The following is a 24,407-nucleotide window of genomic DNA, read 5'->3' as shown; positions in this document are numbered from 1 at the left end:
CACGCCGCATTGCTGCAGTAATCCAGGCCAGAGGAGTGCCAACTAAATATTGAGTGCTGTACACGCTCATACTTTTCATGTTCATACCTTTCAGTTGGCCAACATTTCTAAAAATCCTTTTTTTGCATTGGTCTTAATTGATATTCTAATTTCCCGAGATACTGAATTTGGGACTTTCACTAGTTGTCAGTTATAATCATCAACATTAAAAGAAATAAACATTTGAAATACATCAGTCTGTGTGTAATGAATGAATCTAATATACAAGTTTCACTTTTTGAATGGAATTACTGAAATAAATCAACTTTGTCATGATATTCTAATTTTATAACCAGCACCTGTAAGTGCTTTTGTCGTAAAAAAATCACAGACCAGGGTCACATTTAGGGTCCCCACATGTAACTCAGCCATAATTACACACACAAAACACACCAGATTCACTCGCTTGACTTGACCATCCATCAGGACTTATTTTGAAGAATCTCGCGCACTCTGTTCATTTCATTTTTTTAACCTGGTGTTCTCCTTTTGGTCAAACCCTAAGTTAGCTGCATTGCGCTTTATGTTTTTTGCTGAGCTCAAAAAGAGATCAAGGTCCGGAAAATAGTCCTGCACTTGAACCCCCACCCGTCTTTCCCTCTAAATATTCCAAGAACGTCCTGATGTTCTTCATACCGTATCCCCCTTTAGGCTCCAAACCAAACACTGAGAAGGTGTTGCCAGAAATGTCCAAGTCATTCTCTTCTCCTTCACCACTATCTGCAGTATCCCTCTTTCTAACTGACACAATTTGTTGTTTGGACAGATTGTCTGATATTAAAATCTTCTTTGCGCCCGTGGTGGACTCCACTGCTTCTTTTCTTTTCCTAGTGGTTATTTGTGATGTCTTCTCACACCCACTCGACTCCACACTCACATCCATCTTATCTGCCTCACTCATTCCTGCTTGCTATTTGTTTAGTGCCCAGGCCCAACTCAAGATGGCCCTCATTAATATCAACATTGGGCATGTCCGAGTTTGTCCCATTATTGGTGGGCAGGGTGGCACCACTTGGAGACGGATCATCTCCTACTGTATCATTACAGCTCCCTTCATCCTGAAGCAGGGGGACAGTCTTGTCACTGCAGACCTCTGCAGCCTGATCAGTGGGGGCCTCCTCAGTCTCAGCTGTGCGCCCTTCTTTAAGGACGGGGGCTCCTTCACCTGGGACATGGGGCTCATCTACAGGTGTATCACCAGGCTCGGCCAGCACACCTTCATTATTATTGTCATGCTCTTCTTTAGAGTCTAGTGCAGCATTATCTTTGTCAGCAGGCTCCATTAGCTCCTCGGTTTCCTTCTCATCTAATTCACTCAGCTCATCTTCTTCAAACTCCTCCTCCTCTTCAGTCTCTGGCTCACTCTCTCTACTTTCTTCATCACTTAAATAAACATTCTCTCTTTTACAATCAATCGCTTTATGGCCTGCTCTACCACAATTGAAACATTTCATCGATTCCAAACTCACAAACACCACGTAATCCACACCCTCCACTCGGTACTTTAAGGCCACGTTAAGTTCATCATATAAATCATATAAAGCTGTCGCCGAAAAGACACAACATGCTTTAAATCAGGGGATCTGCAGCTCAGTGGAATCATGCTAACCGGAGACATCACTTCTCCATATCTGCACAGTTCACGCTGCAAGATTTCATTACTCAAGAAATACTACTCTTTAATAAAACCCCTGTGTGCGTCCATGTGTCCGTGTGTGTCTTCTGGTGAAGTGCGCATGCGCGGGGCACTCTTCAACGCATATTACGGACAAGGCGGAAGTACAGGGAAGGGTGGAATGAGTGGCAGAGTCACGGGCCTCTAGCAGATGTTTCAAAGACAGAGAGGGCGGGACCTATAAAATATTCGCGCGGCCGATCCAATCGGATTTCGGTAAATGAGGTGAGACCTAAAACATCCATCCATCCATCCATCCATTGTCTCCCGCTTATCCGAGGTCGGGTTGCAAAGGCAGCAGCTTGAGCAGAGATGCCCAGACTTCCCTCTCCCCGGCCACTTCTTCTAGCTCTTCCGGGAGAATCCCGAGGCGTTCCCAGGCCAGCCGAGAGACATAGTCCTCCAGCATGCCCTGGGTCTTCCCCGGGGCCTCCTCCCGGTTGGACGTGCCCAAAACACCTCACCAGGGAGGCATCCTGATCAGATGCCCGAGCCACCTCATCTGACTCCTCTCGATGCGGAGGAGCAGCGGCTCTACTCTGAGCTTCTCACCCAATCTTTAAGGGAAAGCCCAGACACCCTGCGGAGGAAACTCATTTCAGCCGCTTGTATTCGCGATCTCGTTCTTTCGGTCACTACCCATAGCTCATGACCATAGGTGAGGGTAGGAACATAGATCAACCAGTAAATTGAGAGCTTCGCCTTGTGGCTCAGCTCCTTTTTCACCACGATAGACCGATGCAGAGCCCACATTACTGCGGATGCCGCACCGATCCGCCTGTCGATCTCACGCTCCATTCTTCCCTCACTCGTGAACAAGACCCCGAGATACTTGAACTCCTCCACTTGGGGCAGGATCTCGCTCCCAACCCTGAGAGGGCACTCCACCCTTTTCCGGCTGAGGACCATGGTCTCAGATTTGGAGGTGCTGATTCCCATCCCAGCCGCTTCACACTCGGCTGCGAACCGATCCAGAGAGAGCTGAAGATCACGGCCTGATGAAGCAAACAAGACAACATCATCTGCAAAAAGCAGTGACCCAATCCTGAGCCCACCAAACCGGACCCCCTCAACGCCCTGGCTGCGCCTAGAAATTCTGTCCATAAAAGTTATGAACAGAATCGGTGACAAAGAGCAGCCCTGGCGGAGTCCAACTCTCACTGGAAACGGGTTCGACTTACTGCCGGCAATGCGGACCAAGCTCTGGCACCGATCGTACAGGGACTGAACAGCCCTTATCAGGGGGGCCGGTACCCCATACTCCCGGAGCACCCCCCACAGGATTCCCCGAGGGACACGGTCGAATGCCTTTTCCAAGTCCACAAAACACATGTAGACTGGTTGGGCAAACTCCCATGCACCCTCCAGGACCCTGCTAAGGGTGTAGAGCTGGTCCACTGTTCCGCGACCAGGACGAAAACCACACTGTTCCTCCTGAATCCGAGGCTCGACCTAAAACATAACGCACGAAAAATCCAGTCGGGTACTGAGACGCGGAGACCAGCTTCCTCACTCTGAGGATGTCAGATTTGCGATTAAGAAGCATGGCCCGGTAAAGTGTCAAGTGTCAGTCGTTGAAGGGGTTTTCCTAAATATACGAATTTTCATGAGATTACAATAGGATGACTTTTAAAAGCAGATTTATTTAAAAAATCCGTTGCTGAGCAAATAGATCTATTGCAGAACAGGAAAATGAGCGTCAGAAAAATGCCAAAACACACAGAGCTAAGAGAGCAAGTCTTACTGCGGATGAACGAAAATCACTGCGTCAGCAACAAGCTAAAATAAAGAGAGGCAGGATAAGAGATCTTCAAACAGACGCAACACATCAATCAACAGCCACAGAGGAGAGGATAAATGTTATATTAATTATAGTTACTGTATTGTCATATTTAATTTTTATTATTATTTTACTTTAGGCTTCTTGCAAAAATATTAAGCTCCCTTGGCATTTAATATAGACTGATCCTACTAATGTTTATGAACTACTGTTCTAGCGCCCGTTATTGTAACGGGCTTAATGACTAGTTAGAAATAATAACCTTACGGGCAGTAGTCGACTGCGGCAACACCGAGATCAGCGCGCCACTAAGCACAACACCCTGCTCGACCAGTCGGGGCACCAGCGCTTCATCGTCCAGGAAAATCGCCACCGCTTTATTCATACGTGAGGCCGACCGCACATTCTTACACCCCACCACCCTATCGACCTCCATAGCGCAGGCCTCCACCGAGACCGCCGGATCAACAAGCAACATTATGGCGTGCCTTCTGGAAAGATTTGAAAAACTATGGAGATAAGCCATCTCGTATAACTTTTGACGCGTCCTCTTTAAAAACAGAAAAAGTATTCATAAAACTAAAACAAACAAAGAAAAAGAGAGATACGATACGCACCAGCCGTCGACGACCGAAGCCACAGACACGCCCACCCCAGACCACACCAATCGAGAGATATGATAGGCTATATATAATAGATAGAATTATTTTTTTTGTCCCGAGTAAGAAATTTGGCTTTTAACAGAAGCTTTTTAAATAAATAAACACGTAAATAGGTAGATAAGCATGCTACGTGACATTCATTCTAGCACTCGCTGGGAAAGCCAGCCATAACGGCGCATGCGCGATGACGTCCCAGCAGTCGTCGTACTTTACGGCCGAGAAGTTGGAAGTCGTTAGGGCGCCGTTTGTGACCTCTGAGCATTCGCTTTACCCAAGTGAGAAAAGTAGACATGGATGTCCCCATTTAAGACTGGTGTTTATGCAACAGATGCTAACTAATAGTACTATAGTGCAGATGAAAAAAGAAACCAATGAGCAATTAAGGAACAAAATGTCAAGTCTATAAAAGATTTTTCTGCTTTTGGCCACAATAAACAGTACTAAATGTGCTTGGATGGTGCAAGTAAAAACCTGCACAAAGGAAATGGACTGTGGCAGGGAATATGACATCTAATGACGTTTGAGATTCGGCCGGTAATCAGCACCACGGTGAAAGGCGCTATATAAAACGGCCAGCGAGTCGAATGTCTGGCGTCTTCACACTCGAGTTTGTTTGTTTGTTTGCGTTTAATCTCTTGTATGTATTTATTTATTCGTGCTGCCATCCTTTATGATTCTCCCGCTACTTCAATTAGCTATCCCGACAGGATGAAGCCGTTAAAAAGTTTGACTGACGGACGCAAAAGTGAATCAATTATCTCTGCGAAGCGCAGCCTTGCCGACGGCAGCCCCCCGCCGCAGCCTCAGGGATGAATGACATTTGTAAATCAGAACGCATCGATTTTCAGTCATCCGAACCGGAGCGAGGCTTTCGATGGGTTGCCCACCTCACCTCGAGTGGCACGCGCCGCTGTAGTCAAGCCCACCCTGAGGTGCCTTTACCTCGCCTCACGTCGGAAGGAGTTTAATGAGGCGGTCGGGACGCAGTGCGCTCCACGTGTAAGCAGACTGTGAATTATGGAAATGTTTAAATAAATTTAAAAAAAGATGACAAATGAGGAGAGCTGAGCGACACTCCGTAAGATCTGAGCTATGGCGCTTCAGTACACGCGGAGAATCAAAAGGAGACATAAAACAAATGCACTGCGCGGTGACGGCGACACAAAGAGCACACGGAGAAGCGACGACAGCGACAGATCTCCGATCTCACAGAGTCGGCGGGGTCCGATCATCAATTACATTTTTAAATACACGAGCGGACCGGACAGCGAGCAGCGCAGAAAACCGCGGAAAGGGGCGGTAATACAGGCACGTGACCGCGCATTTGCATACAGAAAGCGCACCTCAAACAGGTAAAAAAACACGCGCGCTTTATAAATGCAGGTATGCAGTTTCACATACAGAGACGCATTCCGGGCGTGTGAAAAAGTAAGTGCACCCCATGAAATGTTGTTCAAACGTATGTGGACATCATTTAAACGGTATCTGAGGATTGCAGGTATCGTGGGAAAGAGGGGTCCTTTCATCGGATTGGCTGGCCCAGCACTGTTTCAGCCGTGGAATGGCCAAATGGGGGAGGCAGCTTGAAGGATGAGGTCTCCAGGACTCTATACAAATCCAAATCTTATTATGGGATATATCATCTACTGTTAAATTCTGCTCTGTACTTCTAAAATTTATATTTTTTATTTCTTACTATATTGAGAAATTGTTCTGTTCTGTGTATTGTATTGTATTGTATTGTATTGTATTGTATTGTATTGACCCCCTTCTTTTGACACCCACTGCACGCCCAGCCTACCTGGAAAGGGGTCTCTTTTTGAACTGCCTTTACAGAGGTTTCTTCTATTTTTCCCTACAAGGTTTTTTTGGGAGTTTTTCCTTGTCTTATTAGAGAGTCAAGGCTGGGGGGCTGTCAAGAGGCAGGGGCTGTTAAAGCCCATTGCGGCACTTCCTGTGTGATTTTGGGCTATACAAAAATAAACTGTATTGTATTGTATTGTATCTATAGATAAAGGTGATATAATAGAACAAACATCAGGCCACATTTACATTTTATAGTCAGTCGGTCATTTTCCAACCCGCGGGACCGCTGGAGCCAATCCCAGCCAGCACAGGGAGCAAGGCAGGAAAAAACCCCAGGCAGGGCGTCAGCCCACCGCAGGACACACACACACACCAAGCACACACACTAGGGACAATTTAGAATCCATTGTGTAATTTAAATAAACACGTGGAATACGTTAGCACACCCCTGCAGTTATCAAATACCTCCGTGACAACGAATTTGAATCAGATGCGCATGATCAGCAGGATATCAATATGGCAGGCCTTGTCTGAAGCGGGCCGATTTAAAGCTTGGACATTTCGTTTGGTTTGAACAGTGTGTGTTATCACCAGGCCAGGACTGAGAGAGCTTTCTGGTGCCTTCACAAAGAAGGTTTAAGAAGTATATGGGTCTGGAAGGAGATATTAAAGACAATTGGAAACCACTGTCTACAAATGAGGACAATTTCAAACTGCCAATGTGCCCATGCCAGGCCACCTGAGAGCAGAAAGTAAGCTGCTATTAGAAGTCCCGTAGCGTCGAATTTCATTACATGAGCAGCCAAGGTGCTGATGCAGCAAAGCAGCCCCAAACCAGAAGATCCTCCCCATTGCTTTACTGCTGCACTATCAGGTTCTTCCTATCTTGGATTGGCACCAGCCTGTTCACAACTACTGGGGATAAGAGGTCTAGGTCTAGATAGATAGATAGATAGATAGATAGATAGATAGATAGATAGATAGATAGATAGATAGATGCTACACCCATTTTTTAATTTATGATTGTTAAATATTATACAGGGTCCTAATTTCTACTAAACTTTACAGTGGAAGAAAGCTTATTATATGTTGCCTTTTATTGTTAAGTAATGTCATACCCCCCACCATGTTCTGCAAGTTAAAATGTGAACCTTCTTGGCTCTCCTCTGACCCTTCTCTTGTAAAGGATTTTCTGACGTTGCTTACTTAAACAGACGAAACATCACATGAAGGTTAATTGCTAATTTCACCTGAAGTCTTCCACATCTGCTTAATATCCTGCCGAGGCGGAGTGCGCGGCCCCTCATTCTATCTGCTAATTTGCGCCTTTCCTGTGAGATTAGCTGGAGGACGAGGGTGTCTGCTGGGAGCGACTTTTCTCTTTTTTTAATCACGTTTCTTCTGATTCTCGATCAAATGATTTCCATAGTAACGACAAACCCCCTCGTAGTGCCGGTAATCCACCATATGACTCTATTGTGGTCTTGCCCATCCGCACAGCCTGACGAGTCCTCCGCTGGGGTCCTGCAGAGGCGCTCTATGGCCCCGACTGTATTCCGGCTCAACATGTGGCTCCTCTCGTGTTTCTCGGGACCGAGCAGCTCTAATGGCCGAGGTTTCCAGTTTATTTGCAGTTCTGCTTGTGTGACCCTGCAGGGTCTGCTCACCTCTTTGTGCCTGCGGGTGTCCATTTTAGAGTCCGCCACTCCACATGCTGTCTCTCCCTCCCTCTTTTTCGTTTCTAGCTGATGTTAGGACCGCCATGAGCTCAGTGCGGATGTTGCCACTTGGCTCGTCTTTCTCTCTTCTTCATTTATTCTCTTTTTTGTATTTCAGTCACGGCAGACCCCGGAGGGTGAGTTTCTTCCTCTGGATCAGTGTGAACTGGATGTCGGCTTTGGGACGGGCGCCGATCAGCTTTTCTTGGTCTCTCCTTTGACAATCTGCCATGAAATCAACCCCAAGAGCCCCTTCTTTGATCTCTCACAGCGGTCTCTGATGAACGAGCAGTTTGAGATTGTGGTCATCTTGGAGGGCATCGTGGAGACCACAGGTAAGGCAGGCAGCAAAACTGAGAGCGCTATAAAGACAACACGCGCTTTAATTTAATAGTGCAGGAAGAATGTAAGGGAATACAGCGCCTGTCACGGGAAGGTCAATGCCGCAGGCTTTAGAATAGAATTTATGTGCAGTGAAACAAACAAAAAGAAATCACAAGCAGTGCTCAGTAAGACATTAAAGCTTTTAACTTTACAGTGCAAAAAATAATAGTAAAATTTAAACAGAGTCCAATATTAACTACACAAAGCAAGTGATTTATTAAACAACTACTTTCACAAAAAACATAGCAAAATGAAACCTTTAATTGGCTAACCATATTGTGATCTTTTTAGTTAGCCAATAAAAGGCATTGTGGTGCTTGGCTTTTCTCTACATTCATAATGGCTAACGCGGTACAACACCCTAGTACTCCAAAAAACACAAAATTTCATAATTATCTTTTATATCAAGACCCTGCAAAACGTTTAGAACAATAATATTACTAGAAAGCAAAAACTATTTAATAAAGTGTCTCTCTTACAACTTAGATTACAATGTTCAGCACAGACGAATCCAGCGTCCTGGGTTCAAATCACACACCTGGCGGCGTTCTGCTTCCATATTCTGACAATCTGAATGCGGGGACCACCCATACCCCCCCGCCCCCCCAAGTCCCCAAAGTGTATGTGCGACATTTTATTAAAAGGTGGCCACACATCAGCACATGGCTGTGCCCTGAAGTGACTGGTGCCACGTCGGGGGCTGAGCTCACCGCTGCTGGGATAGGCGCCACACCCCCGGGACCCAAAGAAATAAAGTGGGCTTGAGGGTGTTATGGAGAATTATGTAGTAGATAGACAGATAGATATGAAATACACTGTAAGATAGATAGATAGATAGATAGATAGATAGATAGATAGATAGATAGATAGATAGATAGATAGATAGATAGATAGATAGATAGATAGATAGATGTGAAAGGCACTATATGATAGATAGATAGATAGATAGATAGATAGATAGATAGATAGATAGATAGATAGATAGATAGAAGTGAAAGGCACTATATGATTGATAGATAGATAGATAGATAGATAGATAGATAGATAGATAGATAGATAGATAGATAGATAGATAGATAAAAAGGCACTATATGATAGATAGATAGATAGATAGATAGATAGATAGATAGATAGATAGATAGATAGATAGATAGATAGAAGTGAAAGGCACTATATGATAGATAGATAGATAGATAGATAGATAGATAGATAGATAGATAGATAGATAGATAGATAGAGGTGAAAGGCACTATATGATAGATAGATAGATAGATAGATAGATAGATAGATAGATAGATAGATAGATAGATAGATAGATAGATAGATAGATAGATAGATAATGCTTTATTTCTCCCCAAGTGAAACCCGCAGGAAAATTGGATCAAATTGCAGTATCATTTTAAAATCAGAAGAAAGTTATTGTAAAAATGAGAAAGTCACATCATGTCCTTCATAACAATATTCAAAGTGCTTTTTAAATTGATTCAGTATACATTTTATATGGCAATATTTTCATTTTTTTCCCAAGTACATACTACACACATTTTAAATTTAGAATAATGTAATATTATACAAGGTACTGATTTGTATTAAGCTTTACAATGGAAGAAAGCTATATTATACAGTGCATTTTATTGTCAAGTAATGTCAGAAGTACTTAAAATTAAATAAACCGAAAGAAAGAAAGAAAGAAAGAAAGAAAGAAAGAAAGAAAGAAAGAAAGAAAGAAAGAAAGAAAGAAAGTGTATAGAATACTGCCTTTCATAGAATGTGAAAGGCTTTTTAAAGTAATTAGCTTTACAGCTTTATATGAACGATATTTTAAATAGTGATGTTGATCTGTAGTTTTTATCTGAAGGCTTTACAAAATATTTACACTTTTTGGAGATATTTTAGACATGAATAAATAAATAAATAAATAAATAAATAAATAAATAAATAAATAAATGTGCAGATCAACAACTATACTGTACTGTATATGGTATGTGAGCACGAATTATTAAATCTGTCATGAAATATATTGTTTGCTGCTTATTTCTTTATGTATGCATGTCATTATTTGTCAGTGACGCGCATGTAACCTGACACAAGCCCTGAAATGACAACTGTCACTTTCACTTGTCACCTTTGAGAGGGCTGGCTCTAGCAAGCGCTGTCTTTTGATTGGTAAATCGTCGGTAAAGCGGGCGTGACTCTTCTGCCTTCACATGCCGACTCCTAATGATGAATCTGAAGCTTCGTGGCCCGATTCTGGTCAGCTTGTTCTTGCGCTCGTGTGGGTGACGGTCATAACTGCGCATGTGCTTTGCCTGCTTCAGGATTCCCGCGGCTCAAGGGCGTGTGTAATGTTGCGGCTGTGCACTTCCCCCTTCACCAAAGACTCACCAATCAAAACACAGTCTTGTCTAGCGCCCGCCCTCTTAACGTTGACGGATCAAAATGGCAGTTTTAATTTTACGCCGTTTTCCATGATGTGCGCCGTCACTGCAATAAATAAATGGGGAGGGTAATGAAATTAAAATAAGGAAACGCACAGCACAGGTCATAAAAATTGTAATTATTCCTGCTCACATATCATGGCGTTTTCTTGTATTGTCACATTTCACGATACATTTATATACTGTTGTATTTTTTTTCACTACGAGGGTGATCCGTCTCGTAAGATGGAGATCAGGCCAAGGGGTCGCCCACATAACACCAGACTGCGGCAGGTCGAGGGTCATTTCTGGAGGGTGGGACTGGACCGCGTGTCTGCCAACCGGGATCCCGAGTTGTTATCGTCGTGTGTTGGGTGCGGCGATGCGCTGTACCAGTGCGATGCTCCCCAACTTGACTTATTTTTTTTACAGCTTTATACATAAAGGTATTTATATAGCACATTTAATATGTAACATAGGACAGCCTATAGAGAAAGCTTTGTGAAACCTTTACCATAAAATAAAATAAAAACAAAATGCAGCACCCTGACTTAGATAACTGGACAAAGAATAGACGAATGGCCCGTCCATATCAAGCAAAACATTTATAATAAAATTAACTGAAGGTGGCAAACAATTAAAGAAATCCAGAATGGAGACTCTTCCTGCCAAACTCGCCTCTTTAGTGCCTTGACGATGTGACGCTGATGTGACACCCGCACCCTCAGCTCCTTCCCTGGTATGGCGGGTCTTCAGGATGTCGTCTCGCACGCACCACTCGCACGTCTATGGATTTTAAAGGTCAGTCCTCGAGACGGAAAGGTCAAAGTAATAATTACAGCAAGAAAAATAAAAATCTTTTTAAAACGCCCGGGAAGCCTGCGGCTAACACCGACCGTCTGGCCACACAGATGCCAGCTTTCTGACAGCTCAGCTACACATCCCCTGTGTGTTGTGCCACTTTGACCCGCGAGGTCATTGGAGTGACCACTTGACCGCTCCGCTCCCATGTGCCTCGGGCTGATGACGCCGAAACGTCTCGGTCTCGGTCCCCTGGCTTATGTCACATTCCTAATTATTTCATCCAAATAAAATCCCAGGAGGCCTAACCTCCGTGCCTGCTGGAGGCTCTGGGTGGCCACGCAACACAACCTGAACACATGGAAAGAAAGCTGGCAAAATCCAACATGGCTGGTCAGAGAGTCCTGCAGTTCCACATTTCTTGAGCTTCTGAAAAAACTAAACTTACCTGTGGGACAAATATACTTCTGTCTATCTATTATATAGCCCCTTTCCTATCTCTTCATCTCTTAAAAAGGCGGAGTGCAAAATGAAAGGGCTGACTGTGAAAGGCACTATATGAAAAACCTCCACGCTGACAATAATGTCTTCAAATGACTGACTTTGTAACCTATGTGTCATCTGCAGACATAAAAAGGCCACGCAGGGCAGGTGGGGGGCTCACTGAGTCCCAGGGGAAGCCGAGGAAGGACAGCAGATATGCCACAAGACCTTCTGACAGTAGTGAAGAAGATGAAGGTCAAGTCGTATGGGGACATCAGTAGATCATCATCAGGGCCTTATAGAGCAGTCAGAAAGGAGCAAGGAAAAGAGGCAACAAGTGGGAAGAACACAGCAAAGCGTGGATTGGATTGTCCTCCAGCAGCTCACAGAGAATGGGACAGGGAATGGCAGAAGACACCCCCAAGGATGCAGTGGGCTAGCAGTAAAGGGACTGATGATGACAGCGGTTGGTAAGGCGATGCCCGATGGGTTAAGGTGTCCCTGGCATGGACCTCACAGTCAGAATTCAGTTAGGTGAGGAGTGGGGAGGAAGACAGCAGCAAGTGCTTGAGTGGCGAGAGGCAAAATGGGGAAGCTTGAAGGTGTGTGTTATGGTAAGTGGGCCAGCCACCCCCCCCCCCCCCCACCTAAACAGACACTTAAACCCACAGAGGAACACCCAGGCGGTTATTTCTTTACCTTGGCAGGTGTTGTGCTTTGTGCTCTCCTCACTCCTGATGATTGCTGATAAAGTCTTAGCTTCTTTGGCTCATGTTTGAGGGTCGGAGTCCAGTGAGAGCGCCCCCTGCACTTTGGGGTACATTTCTACAAAATTCATTTTAGAATTTATTTTTAAGTGGCTATCCCCCATGGCTCCGCCCACATAGTAGTGAAATGGGACAAATATTAAAAATCAAAAATAAAAAAAAAATGTAATTCTGGCCAAGCGAAAGATAGGCATGCACTGTCATCAAACGTTGGCACTGTATCTGATCGTGTTCAGCTCTGAGGGGAGAGCGTCCCCCACGTGAGAAGAAGAGCATGTGGCCGTAATATCTCTGCCAATCAACGACTACCCTCTAAAACACACGTTACTCCTTAATAATCTCTAGATGATCATGTCTGCTGAACAAACGGGTATAAGAAGAGGCAAGGTGCGCTCCAACACGTGGCAACAGGTAGAGCAACTCAAAGAGAGGCTGGCGTGTTAGTGATCTCCCCTCTCCTGAGGGCCCACCTCCCCACTCCTGAAGGCCCCGCCCATCTCCCCACTCCTGAGGCCCTGCCTCCCCACTCCTGAGAGCCCACCTCCTCACTTCTGAAGGCCCAGCCCCCTACTCCTGAGGCCCCGCCCATCTCCCTACTCCTGAGGCCCCACTTCCCCACTCCTGAGGGCCCTGCCCATCTCCCTAATCCTGAGGGCCTGCCTCCCCACTCCTGAAGGCCCCACCCATCTCCCCACTCCTGAGGCCCCACCCAGCTCCCTACTCCTGAGGCCCTGCCTCCCCACTCCTGAGGGCCTGCCTCCTCACTTCTGAGGGCCCACCTCCTCACTTCTGAGGGCCCAGCCCCCTACTCCTGAGGCCCCACCCATCTCCCTACTCCTGAGGCCCCACCTCCCCACTCCTGAGGGCCCCACCTATCTCCCTACTCCTGAGGCCCCACCTCCCCACTCCTGAAGGCCCCACCCAGCTCCCTACTCCTGAGGCCCCGCCCATCTTCCTACTCCTGAGGCCCCACCTCCCTACTCCTGCGGTCCCGCTTCCACCCCCCCCCTCGGCCAGCAGCCTCTCTCTTGGATTCGTGCAAATAAATTGGTACCACAAGCAAACTCTGATACTTAACGTGGTGAGAGAAGTCGTGAAAAATCAACCGGAATGTTTAAGCAAATTAAAGGAAAAAACCCGATCTAAAAAAGCGGACAGACAGACAGATGTTGGATTATATATTGTGGAGCACAGCCCGGACACAGACAGGCAGACATCTTTTAAGCACCACAACACGTTTATTTACAAGGTGAAACACACAACCCAAAACTCCCCCAAAGTCCAGGCCTCTCACACAATGCCGTCCTCTCTGGTCCGCCTCCACTCCTCTCCTCCCAGCTCTTGCCTTCTTCCTCCCGACTCCAGCCATCGAACGGAGGCAGGTGGCCCCTTTTATCCCCACCCGGATGTGCTCCAGGCGCCTCCCGATTAGCTTCCTCTGGCACTCCTCAGTGTGGTGGAAGTACCGGCTGCGCACCTGGAAGCACTCCTGGTGTCCCTGGTCTCTTTCCCCCAGCACCTCTGGGTGTGGTGGAAGTGTTGAGGGCCAGGGCTCCATAGGCATTGGGACGCTCCCCTATAGGGTTGAGCTGCTAAGCTCAGTTCCTGTGGTCCCCAAAGCCACCAGGGCGGTCGCCCCCTCGTGGTCTGGAGGAGGCGTAAGCCCTCCTCCGGTCCTCCTGGGCGTCCTGGCTGGGTACCACCCCCAGCGACTTACCACAGTATATATATATATATATATATATATATATATACATTTATAAATGTATTTTTTTATTTTTATATTTTTGATTTATATAAACTTTTCTTTCTTAATCTTGTAAAGCTGTACCATTTGTATGAAAATGTGCTATCGAAATAAATGTTATTATTATTTTTATTATTGTTATAAAATGCTACTGAGGCTGGAATATGAAGTGTGGGGGAGGTCTCAGCAGCAGTGACATCATGGTGACCCCGCCTCCTGCTGCTCCACCCACAAAGCATACAGAATGGAGGCACATTTAAAAAAGGCAGAACGTAATTACAAACATGATAGAAAATACATGAAAAATATGAAAGAACATCATTCCAAAAACAACAATAAACAACAAGCACTTTGAGAGTTACTGCTAATGTAAAGTGCCCCTATAAATAAAATGCATTATTATTATTATTATTATTATTAACAATAAACACCAACTCAAGTTGATCCGTAACGTTAACCACCAGAAGAGGCAAAATGATAGGATGGAAGAGCAGTCCCCGTCATACACTGTAGGGGGCAGCAAAGGTGATGCCATAGCCTTCAGTCAGGTGCTAGCCGGACTTTCTTGATTTTTTTTTAGCAGCACCACCCATTAAGCTTCGCTTGTATACCTCAAAAGTGAGCTTTTGTCTTTTATTTATTTATTTATTTATTTATTTATTTGTTTGTTTGTTTATCCATCCATCCATTATCCAACTCGCTGAATCCGAACACAGGGTCACGGAGGTCTGCTGGAGCCAATCCCATCCAACACAGGGCACAAGGCAGGAACCAATCCCGGGCAGGGTGCCAACCCACCACAGGACTGTTTGTTTATTTATTTATTTATTTATTTATTTATTTGTTTGTTTGTTTGTTTGTTTGTTTATTGAGTCTTGCTGGATGTTAAGTGGCCACCTTCTGTCAATCCTCCTTTTGGATGTCCATATCATTTTGGAGCAAGTACATAGATTTAATAGCTCTGGGTGGGTCATGGAGGTCCGAGGCGGTGTCCCCCGATTGCTTACCTTTCTATAAGGTCACACTGATGTCACTTAAGGCCACAAGTCTGCACGGGCTTGAAGGCAAGTGGGGGCTCATTGTCTCCATACTGCCCCCAAACAGGTACTCTTCCACACGAATTGGTTTTGTTAAGTGATGATTTGTGAAAGCCCAGCATGCCCTCCACTCAAAGGATGTCTTGTTGTGTCTTCTCAGGAATGACCTGTCAAGCCCGGACCTCCTACACCGAAGACGAGGTGCTCTGGGGCCACCGCTTCCTGCCGGTCATGTCACTGGAAGAAGGCTTTTTCCGAGTGGACTACTCTCAGTTTCATGCCACCTTCGAGGTGCCCACTCCGCCATACAGCGTCAAGGAGCAGGAGGAGCAGATGGCCCTGCCGTCGCCACTGAACACCCCGGCTCTGGGGGAGGCCAAGATGGCCAGGAGGGAGCGAGTCTTCTCGGTGGACTGCATCGACACCATTGAGGAGCGCAGCAGCAGGCTGCCCAGCAAACTGCAGCGAATGAGTTCAGGCAAAGATGAGCTGCAGAGGAAGATCCTGAGGATGACGTCCCACCACTCGGAGAAGACCTGCAGCACGGGGGACCTGCCCCTCAAGCTGCAGAGGATTAGCTCGGTGCCGAGCCAGGGGGACGTGGAGGAGAGACTGCAGCTCAAGGCCCTGAAAATCAGCTCGGAGCCCATGACACAGTCCACCGGGGACCTCGAACAGACCGTGCCCATCACGCCGGTGGGAGTGGGGAGGCCCGAGGACAAGCTGCCTGCCAAGCTGAGGAAAATGAACTCGGACCGCCTCACTTAGGGCTGGCAGCCTGCACAAGTAGTTTTGGGGGTACAACTGTGATTTCATTTTTTTTTATTATTTTTTTATCACCTCCATTCCAAAGTGGAGCTTTAGGATGCACGCAAATCAGGGGGTCCATGACTGGCCCGTCGAGAGGTCATCTCCTAGGTAGTTCCCACACCAAGCCAGCTCTGAGTGAAACAAGCTCAAGACACAATCACACTCCTGAAAGCAGAGACTGCGATGGCGATATGAACGTGGGGTGCCCCCCCGACACCTCACCCGCCTCTAGCTGTCCCACCTACAGAGCTGTCCTTGGGATTTGGTCCCTGTGTCCTCAGGCCTTATTCTCTACCAGCCACATGAGGCCAAGACCCCCAGCACCACAGAGAGGGAAAGGAGCAGCACAGCTGATGAGATCTCCTAGCACTTTGTCCATCATGCATTGCCTAATTGAAAGGTAACCCTATAGACTCCCATCATTCCTTGCAATCGCGCCCCACAATCCTGCATCCTGGTGAAACTCTAGAACCTTCACCCTCAAACTTGTAGACCACAGAACTGCACCATTGGACCAAAGTCTGGACGTTAGGGGAGAAACACGTGCAATATTTCGCCACACCGCCCCCTGGTGGCATCACAATAAGTAGCCATAAAAACCCAACGTCCCGTCGTAAGAAAGGAGACCTGCTGTATGATGACATTAAACCCGACTTTAAAACAGTAACCATGTGCAGTTTGCACTTCTATAGCGCCCTTCACGGACTCGGGGAGCTCCCACTGCCTTTTAATTCAAAACTATTAGCAGAAAAGAACAAAGCCATGAAAGGGACCTACACGAGAGACGACACATCCACGTGGGCACTTTAACTGACAGAGAGGGTCCTTCACACACCCAGGCACAGGGAGGGATGAGCACAGGGAGAGTTCAGCTCTTATTGTGAAGTGGGTGAGTGACGGTGCTAGTGGAGGGGAGCCGGGACAATGGGTCCTTCAGTGGGCACTGAGTGTGCGGATGAAAAGGACGGCACATGTGGGGGCTTGGGGTGAGTGTTAGGGGGTAGCATTCAATGATAACAATGTGTCAGAGAGGGAGGGTTCTGTGACTCCCAGAGACTCAGTTAGAGGCCCCATGGACCCCTGGGTGGGCAAAGCTCCAGGAAAGGGGTGGTAGTGTGCCTTTCACTTTACTGTGTGCCTATCTCACTACAAAGGAAGATTTTTTTTGTCTCTACTGGCCAGTGAGTTGGCTTGGAGAAATGAGGTCCATGTTGCACCATATAGTGTACAATACTGTAAACTTGTGAGGTCCTAAATACAGGGAATCGCATCAGACAAGATGACAGACAGCAAGAGAATCCATCCATCCATTTTCCAACCCGCTGAATCCGAACACAGGGTCACGGGGGTCTGCTGGAGCCAATCCCAGCCAACACAGGGTGCAAGGCAGGAACCAATCCTGGGCAGGGTGCCAACCCACCGCAGGACACACCCACACACACACCAAACACACACAATAGGGACAATTTAGAATCGCCAATCCACCTGACCTGCATGTCTTTGGACTGTGGGAGGAAACCCACGCAGACACGGGGAGAACATGCAAACTCCACGCAGGGAAGACCTAACAAGAGAATCTCATAAGAAAATGGCAATGGCTCAGCTATGGACCCCAAAATGAAAGACCACCCCATCTCTCGCTTACCAGAAGACCTGAACCATGAGTGGTCTCTACTGGTGACGACATCATACATCTATTATATAGCGCCTTTCATATTTATCTGTCAATCAGTTGCATAGCACCTTTCAGACATATCTGTTTTACTGCATTTTTCATGTCGACTGTTATATAGCGTCTTTCACCTCCATCTATCAGCAACCTGCGGTGAGCTTCATGGCTGGTGACTCCTTCAGAGTCAGATTTACTAATTTATGAACCCCAAAGAGTCGCTCATTCACTAACCAGTTGACAGCCTGCATATTGACTACTGCTTGTGTTTCATATCTCATTCTTTACACGCACAGACAGGTAAGGCGCGTATTTGGATAAGAAAGAACGGCGAGAGAGAGAGAGAGAGATAGAAAGAGATAGAAAGAGAGACAGAGAGAGAGAGAGCGCGGCGAGAGAGAGAGAGAGAGAGCAGGCCCGGTCTTAGGTATTATAGGGCCCTAGGCAAAAGGGGGGTCCAGGGGACCCCTGAGGGGGGCGGAGCCCCCCTGGAAGCTCTGCGAAATGCGTGAAAATTAGACCAAGGAGACGTTTTCTTGTAACGTTACGAGGTCATCACCCTGCGTCCCTTTTTCGCTAGCTGCTACAATTTAGCCAGTTTGAACTGTTAAACATGCGAGGGGAGGGGGTGTGCAGGGGGCCTGGCCGCCGTCGATCCGGGGCCCTCCGGACGCCGGGGCCCTAGGCGGTCGCCTACTTCGCCTATGCATAAGGCCGGGCCTGGAGAGAGAACTGAGCGCGCATTTGCTCCTCTTCCTCCATGTGTTCTAAACTTGACGTTGCAATTCCACAATTCACACTCATTCAATTGAAATGAAAGTATAGAGAGGTGTACAAAAAAAACGGAATTCAATTTTGACCTTAATTCAAATATTTAATTGTTTTTAAAAGCTTTTAATTCTGATGCTTTAATCAATTTTAATATCGACAGTTCAACAAAAGTATAAAAAGAAAAACAAAAGAATGTTTTATTTAAGGTCAAAATTTTATTTTTAAATATTGGATTTTTTTCTTCTTAGTCTGATCCCATTTTTTATAAAATTGAAAACCGCTTATGGTCTTAACCTTTATTTGTAAATGAAGTCCATGCGGCTGTCCTTCTCCACTAAAAGCTCCGTCACTTTCTTGTAAACGTCCTCCTTATTTTCCTTTAGTTTTAAAAATCTTAAATCTTCCATTTTGACAGTCAGTCGGAAGAAAAAAATAAAACTAAACGGCCCGCTGCAGCGCACTTCACTTTCTGATCTCGCTAACTTATCGGCGTCTCTGCGTAGAAGAACAGGAGACACGAGCACCTGTTTCGCTCACATGCGCCCCCTTCAGGGCGCCACGGTACTGTCTGCCCCACCTTGTGCCTTTTCACTGCTGTTTTGTGTCCGATCAGCGAGTCTAAATCTTGTCACACACATTCATTAAAGATATTCGCCAGACTGTGAAAAGTCAGGGTGTATAATAAACGTGTATGCAAACCTTATATTGGCGACATGCAGAGAGACAGCGACAGGCACGCGCCGATCACAGGCATCAACCCCGTGTGTGAGGGAGGGCGCAGTCCGAGGTGAGATGAGGCTCCTCCTCGCGTTTTTCCCCTGTATTTGAACAGGAAATTTGCCAATTCAGCGATTTTTATTGTAAAAATGATCAAAATAACTTGAATCATACAGAAAACAAATTTCTAGCACTGACCAGTGGACACATTTATTTTCTGTTATCATTATTAGTATTTTTTTTTACTTTTCATGATTACACTTGAGGCAGCCTCATCTGACCGCACGTCCCTGCTATCAATCTCTCTGTTATATAGCACCTTTCATGTCAAGTCTGTTATACGGTACCTTTATTATCTGTTTAACTAAAGCACCTTTATCTGTTACACGGTATTTTTCCTATCAAGTCTGTCACATAGCACCTTTCATATTTATATGTCCTATAGAGCACCTCTCATGTCACAGCTGTTATATAGCACCTTTCATATGTATCTATTTGTCCGTTATTGAGCATCTTAAATGTTTATTTGCAATACAGTATTATTTATGTCAGGACTGTTAGATAGATGTGCCAGGTGCACTATAACTAGCATCTTTCATTTTTGTCTGCTATGCAGCATTTTCATGTCAAATCTGTTATATAGCACCTTTCATATCTTTCTCTGTCTAACTCTCTATCCTGTTACAGACACCTGCAGGAATCTCTCATCCAGTTGGTCTCCTTCTGTCTCCTCCATTCTGTCCCCATTATATTGGCCATCCTGTGTTTTAGCACCAGTGGCATTGGCATGCCATTTATAAGGAGGGGCATCATTCTTATGGTGGCCCCAACTATTCACATTTTTGTAAATCCACTCAGCGACCCCAACAGCCCCCCGAACACACACACACACACTCCCACTCCCTCTTACCTGTAATGCTATTTGATCTCCAGCTGTACACAAGTTGCTTTATCAGTCACCCACTCCTGAAGTGTTCTGCCAGAATAAAATGTTAAAGTCGCCCAGTGCCAGTCCCAGCCCAATACCAGGGCTGTCAGAATCATTCAAGATGCACAAATCCAGCATGTGTATGGGGTGTGAGTGTGTGGTGAGTATTTGAAGAGTGTGACAGAGGATGACTCCATTTCACTCTTGCACTGTATATGGCGTATACTGTATATAATGTACAGAATTCCCCGTTATTAATGAGTGCACTTTATACTGATAGCAGCAGACAGGGCTGACAGCTCCACGCAGTAAGAACTGCAAATGAGCTCCGACCTCCTCCTCCTCCTCCAGGTTTAGAGACTCCTCTGGGGAGACCTGGCCGGACGCTGAAAAGGTCAGCCTGCGATTATCACGGCGACGCGCTCTGAGCGCCCGACATGCACGCGCACGCGGGGACGAGCTGCTTTTATCCGGGACCGCTCGGATTATTCACAGAGCTGGGGGACGTGGGGGGCTCAAGAGGTCACCACCTCCATTCATTGTTCGCGCACTTTATTCTCCCATCATGACACGTAGCGTAAGTGCATGAAACAGAGCCGACTAAAGACCGTTGGATTTTTTGTATGCTTTTTAGCTCGCCATACAGAATGTGTTTTCAAAAAGAAAAAAATGCAATTTACTAAATTAGGGGTCTGCTCAAGCAAACTGAGGACGGGGTCTTTCCATGAAAAAAAAATTGTTATGTTGACCTCTTCTAGAGATGAATGGCAATCCAGAAAATATCTCGCTTTCTATTTTCTTGAGTTAAACGAAAATAAAATCTATTTCCATGTACATTGTTTCTGCTGCCTCTTTATTCCCGTAATGTATGACTCGGCACGAATGTGCGGCGGCACGAAGAGCCTCTTTTGTGTTGGGAAGACAAAACAAGGCTTTAATTATTAAAGGAGGCCATTTTAAGGTGAGCTGGCTGTTTATTTTAAGAGGAGGTGGCTTTCTTCTTTTTTTTTTCTGGCCCGATTCGTTTGCGTGCCTCACCCTCGCGCTTTTAATTGCGTGCCGTGTTGGAGAAAAGAAAAATAAATTGTGGAAACGAATTGAAGCATTTAGAGAGAAAGAGACAGACAGACAGACAGACATACGGATAGTCAGACAGAAAGAGAAACAGACATAGAGACAGACAGAGTGACAGATATTCAGAAAGAAAGAAAGAAAGAAAGAAAGAAAGAAAGAAAGAAAGAAAGACAGGCAGACTGACAGACATATTAACAGACATACAAATAATCAGAAAGACAGACAGACAGAATGACAGATATTAAGAAAGAAAGAAAGAAAGAAAGAAAGAAAGAAAGAAAGAAAGAAAGAAAGAAAGGCAGAGAGGTAGACAGACATTCTGACACACAGATAGACAGACATAGTGAATTATTATTATTAGGCCTATATTATAGTGACAGACAGACAGACTGATAAACAGATTGATAGATTGACAGACAGACAGACGGACAAATAGACAGACCAACAGACAGACAAATATATAGACAGACAGATAGACTGACAGACAGATGTACAGATAGACAGACAGACAGACAGACTGACAGACAAATATACAGACAGACAGACAGACAGACTGATAGACAGACTGATAGTCAGACAGAAAGAGAAACAGACACAGAGACAGACAGAGTGACAGATAAACAGATTGACAGACAGATAGTCAGACAGACAGACTGACAGATATTCAGAAAGAAAGAAAGAAAGAAAGAAAGAAAGAAAGAAAGAAAGAAAGAAAGAAAGAAATATTGACAGACAGACAGACTGACTGACAGATATTCAGAAAGAAAGAAAAGCACACTGACAGACATTTTGACAGACATAGAGATAGTCAAAAAGACAGACAGACAGACATACTGACAGACACATAGACAGACAGACAGACAGACAGACAGACAGACAAACAGAATGACAGATATTAAGAAAGAAAGAAAGAAAGAAAGAAAGGCAGACAGGCAGACTGACAGACATATTAACAGACATACAGATAATCAGAAAGACAGACAGACAGACAGAATGACAGATATTAAGAAAGAAAGAAAGAAAGAAAGAAAGAAAGAGAGGTAGACAGACATTCTGACACACAGATAGACAGACATAGTGAATTATTATTATTAGGCCTATATTATAGTGACAGACAGACAGACTGATAAACAGATTGATAGATTGACAGACAGACAGACAGATATACAGACAGATATACAGACAGACAGCGATTGGCAGACAGACGGACAGACAGACAGACAGACAGACAGACAGACAGACTGATAGAGATTGACTGACAGACAGACAGACAGACAGATAGACAGACTGATAGAGATTAACAGACAGACAGATTGACAGACAGACCAATATACAGACAGATTGACAGACAAATATACAGACAGACAGACATTAACAGGCAGACAGACAGACTGATAGAGATTGACAGACAGACAGATATACAGACAGACAGAGATTGGCAGACAGATGGACAGACAGACAGACAGACAGACAGACAGACAGACTGATAGAGATTAACAGACAGACAGACAGACAGACAGACAGACAGACAGACATTAACAGACAGACAGACAGACTGATAGAGATTGACAGACAGACAGATATACAGACAGACAGAGATTGGCAGACAGACAGACGGACAGACAGACAGACAGACAGACAGACAGACAGACAGACAGACAGACTTTATTTAATTGATGTATTAAAGCACTCAGGAGTGAGCACTGAAGACCTTTCTGCTGAAACTGTTTAATATCTTAACTAAAATGATTTCCGTCAGATCATGCTGGGAATTGTGCAGAGAACCCTGCCATATAAAAGATAAGAGGGGAGTTGTGTGTTGTGAGTCAGCTAAGGATCAAAAGAATGCAGGATATCATTAAAACCAGAGATATTGTTATTTGCTTTATAAGTTTGTTTGAAATGTTTTTTTGATAAATGCCACTCCGTTAAGCTCTGGTTATTCTCTACATGGCTTAGTGTAGTCATTAAAATGGCACTGGGATTGTTTCTCCATTAATTTTGTATAATGGCTCATTATACCATTTGGTGCTGCACATTTTGTGTGTCAAATAACAATAAAACACACACACAGAGTATTGGAATTGATCTGCAGAGACTCATTCCTACATTTTCTATCCCTATTTATCCAGAGCAGGTCAAAGGGAAGCTGCAGCCCACCCCAGCGGTCTTAGGGCACAAGGCAGGAACAATTCCTGGACAGAGTGTCAGATCAGTGCACACACACACACACACACACACACCAGCTTGAGACCATAAAGATAAGACTGGCATCTGGGTGTGGGGGGGGTTGTGTAATAAACTCACAAATATCCACCAAGTAACAGTGTACATAACAGGTGAGTGAGGGGGCTTTCTGTGATATTTGGGGGGGGCTTAGCCCATCTAAATGACCCCTTGGATCCACACACACACACACACACACACACACACACACACACACACACACACAGGGGCCAGTGTAACATTTCCAATACACTTAATCTGCATGACTTTGGAAAAAAAAATACGCAGGACGAAATGGGGACACAGGAATTGAACTTTGAATGTTCTCAAATCTGTGTGACCCCGTGCCACCTGGTCCAGCAGTTGTTACAGTATAGGAGTCAGGTGGAGAACTCAAGGAATTGTCGGCGACTCCCATTCCATTCCAGTTAGTGTGGTGCTGAGGGGTCACCCGCTGCACGGCTGCACTCGGGCCCTAATTTGGCACCCTGAGGTGGTTCGCCTTGCGGTGGGTGCCGTGAAACGCCGGATCAGTGAAGACTCCCAACCTCTCTCTGACATCAGCAAAACCAAGGAACTGCTTATTGACCTTCACTGCAACAAAGAACCTCCATGTCCGGTCACAATGCAGGGAGTGGATGTAGAGGTGGGAGGGTGTAGAGGGTCCCCATCAGTGATAGGCTGGACTGGAGAGAAGGGCAGAGCAGACTCTTCTTATTTAGAAGGCCGAGTTCCGTTAATGTGGGAGGTCATATCCGGCACATCTTCTACAAGACTATGACGGCCAGTGTGGTGTGCTGGGTTGATAAGATCCCTTCAGGAGCGGCCCACCGGATCAACAAGCTAATTAAAAGAGCAGTTACGGTTATGGGACACACTAATTGAAACAAAACTGA

At 45.5% G+C, this 24,407-nt stretch overlaps 1 protein-coding gene across 1 annotated transcript in view; it reads left to right on the top strand.

The window, feature by feature from the left end:
* kcnj19a (potassium inwardly rectifying channel subfamily J member 19a) overlaps nucleotides 1-16,437 on the top strand; it is a 43,944-nt gene extending 27,507 nt beyond the window's left edge. The window contains exons 2-3 of the mRNA XM_051918923.1: nucleotides 7,799-8,015; nucleotides 15,477-16,437. Of these exons, the coding sequence (XP_051774883.1) occupies nucleotides 7,799-8,015; nucleotides 15,477-16,084 (825 nt within the window). The 3' untranslated portion in view covers nucleotides 16,085-16,437. The remainder of the gene's footprint in view (nucleotides 1-7,798; nucleotides 8,016-15,476) is intronic.
* Nucleotides 16,438-24,407: the final 7,970 nt, after the last annotated feature.

Source organism: Erpetoichthys calabaricus, chromosome 14 (assembly GCF_900747795.2).
Source record: "Erpetoichthys calabaricus chromosome 14, fErpCal1.3, whole genome shotgun sequence".
NCBI lineage: Eukaryota > Metazoa > Chordata > Cladistia > Polypteriformes > Polypteridae > Erpetoichthys > Erpetoichthys calabaricus.
Note: the sequence above shows the minus strand (reverse complement) of the source record. Positions and strands in the feature narration are given on the sequence as shown.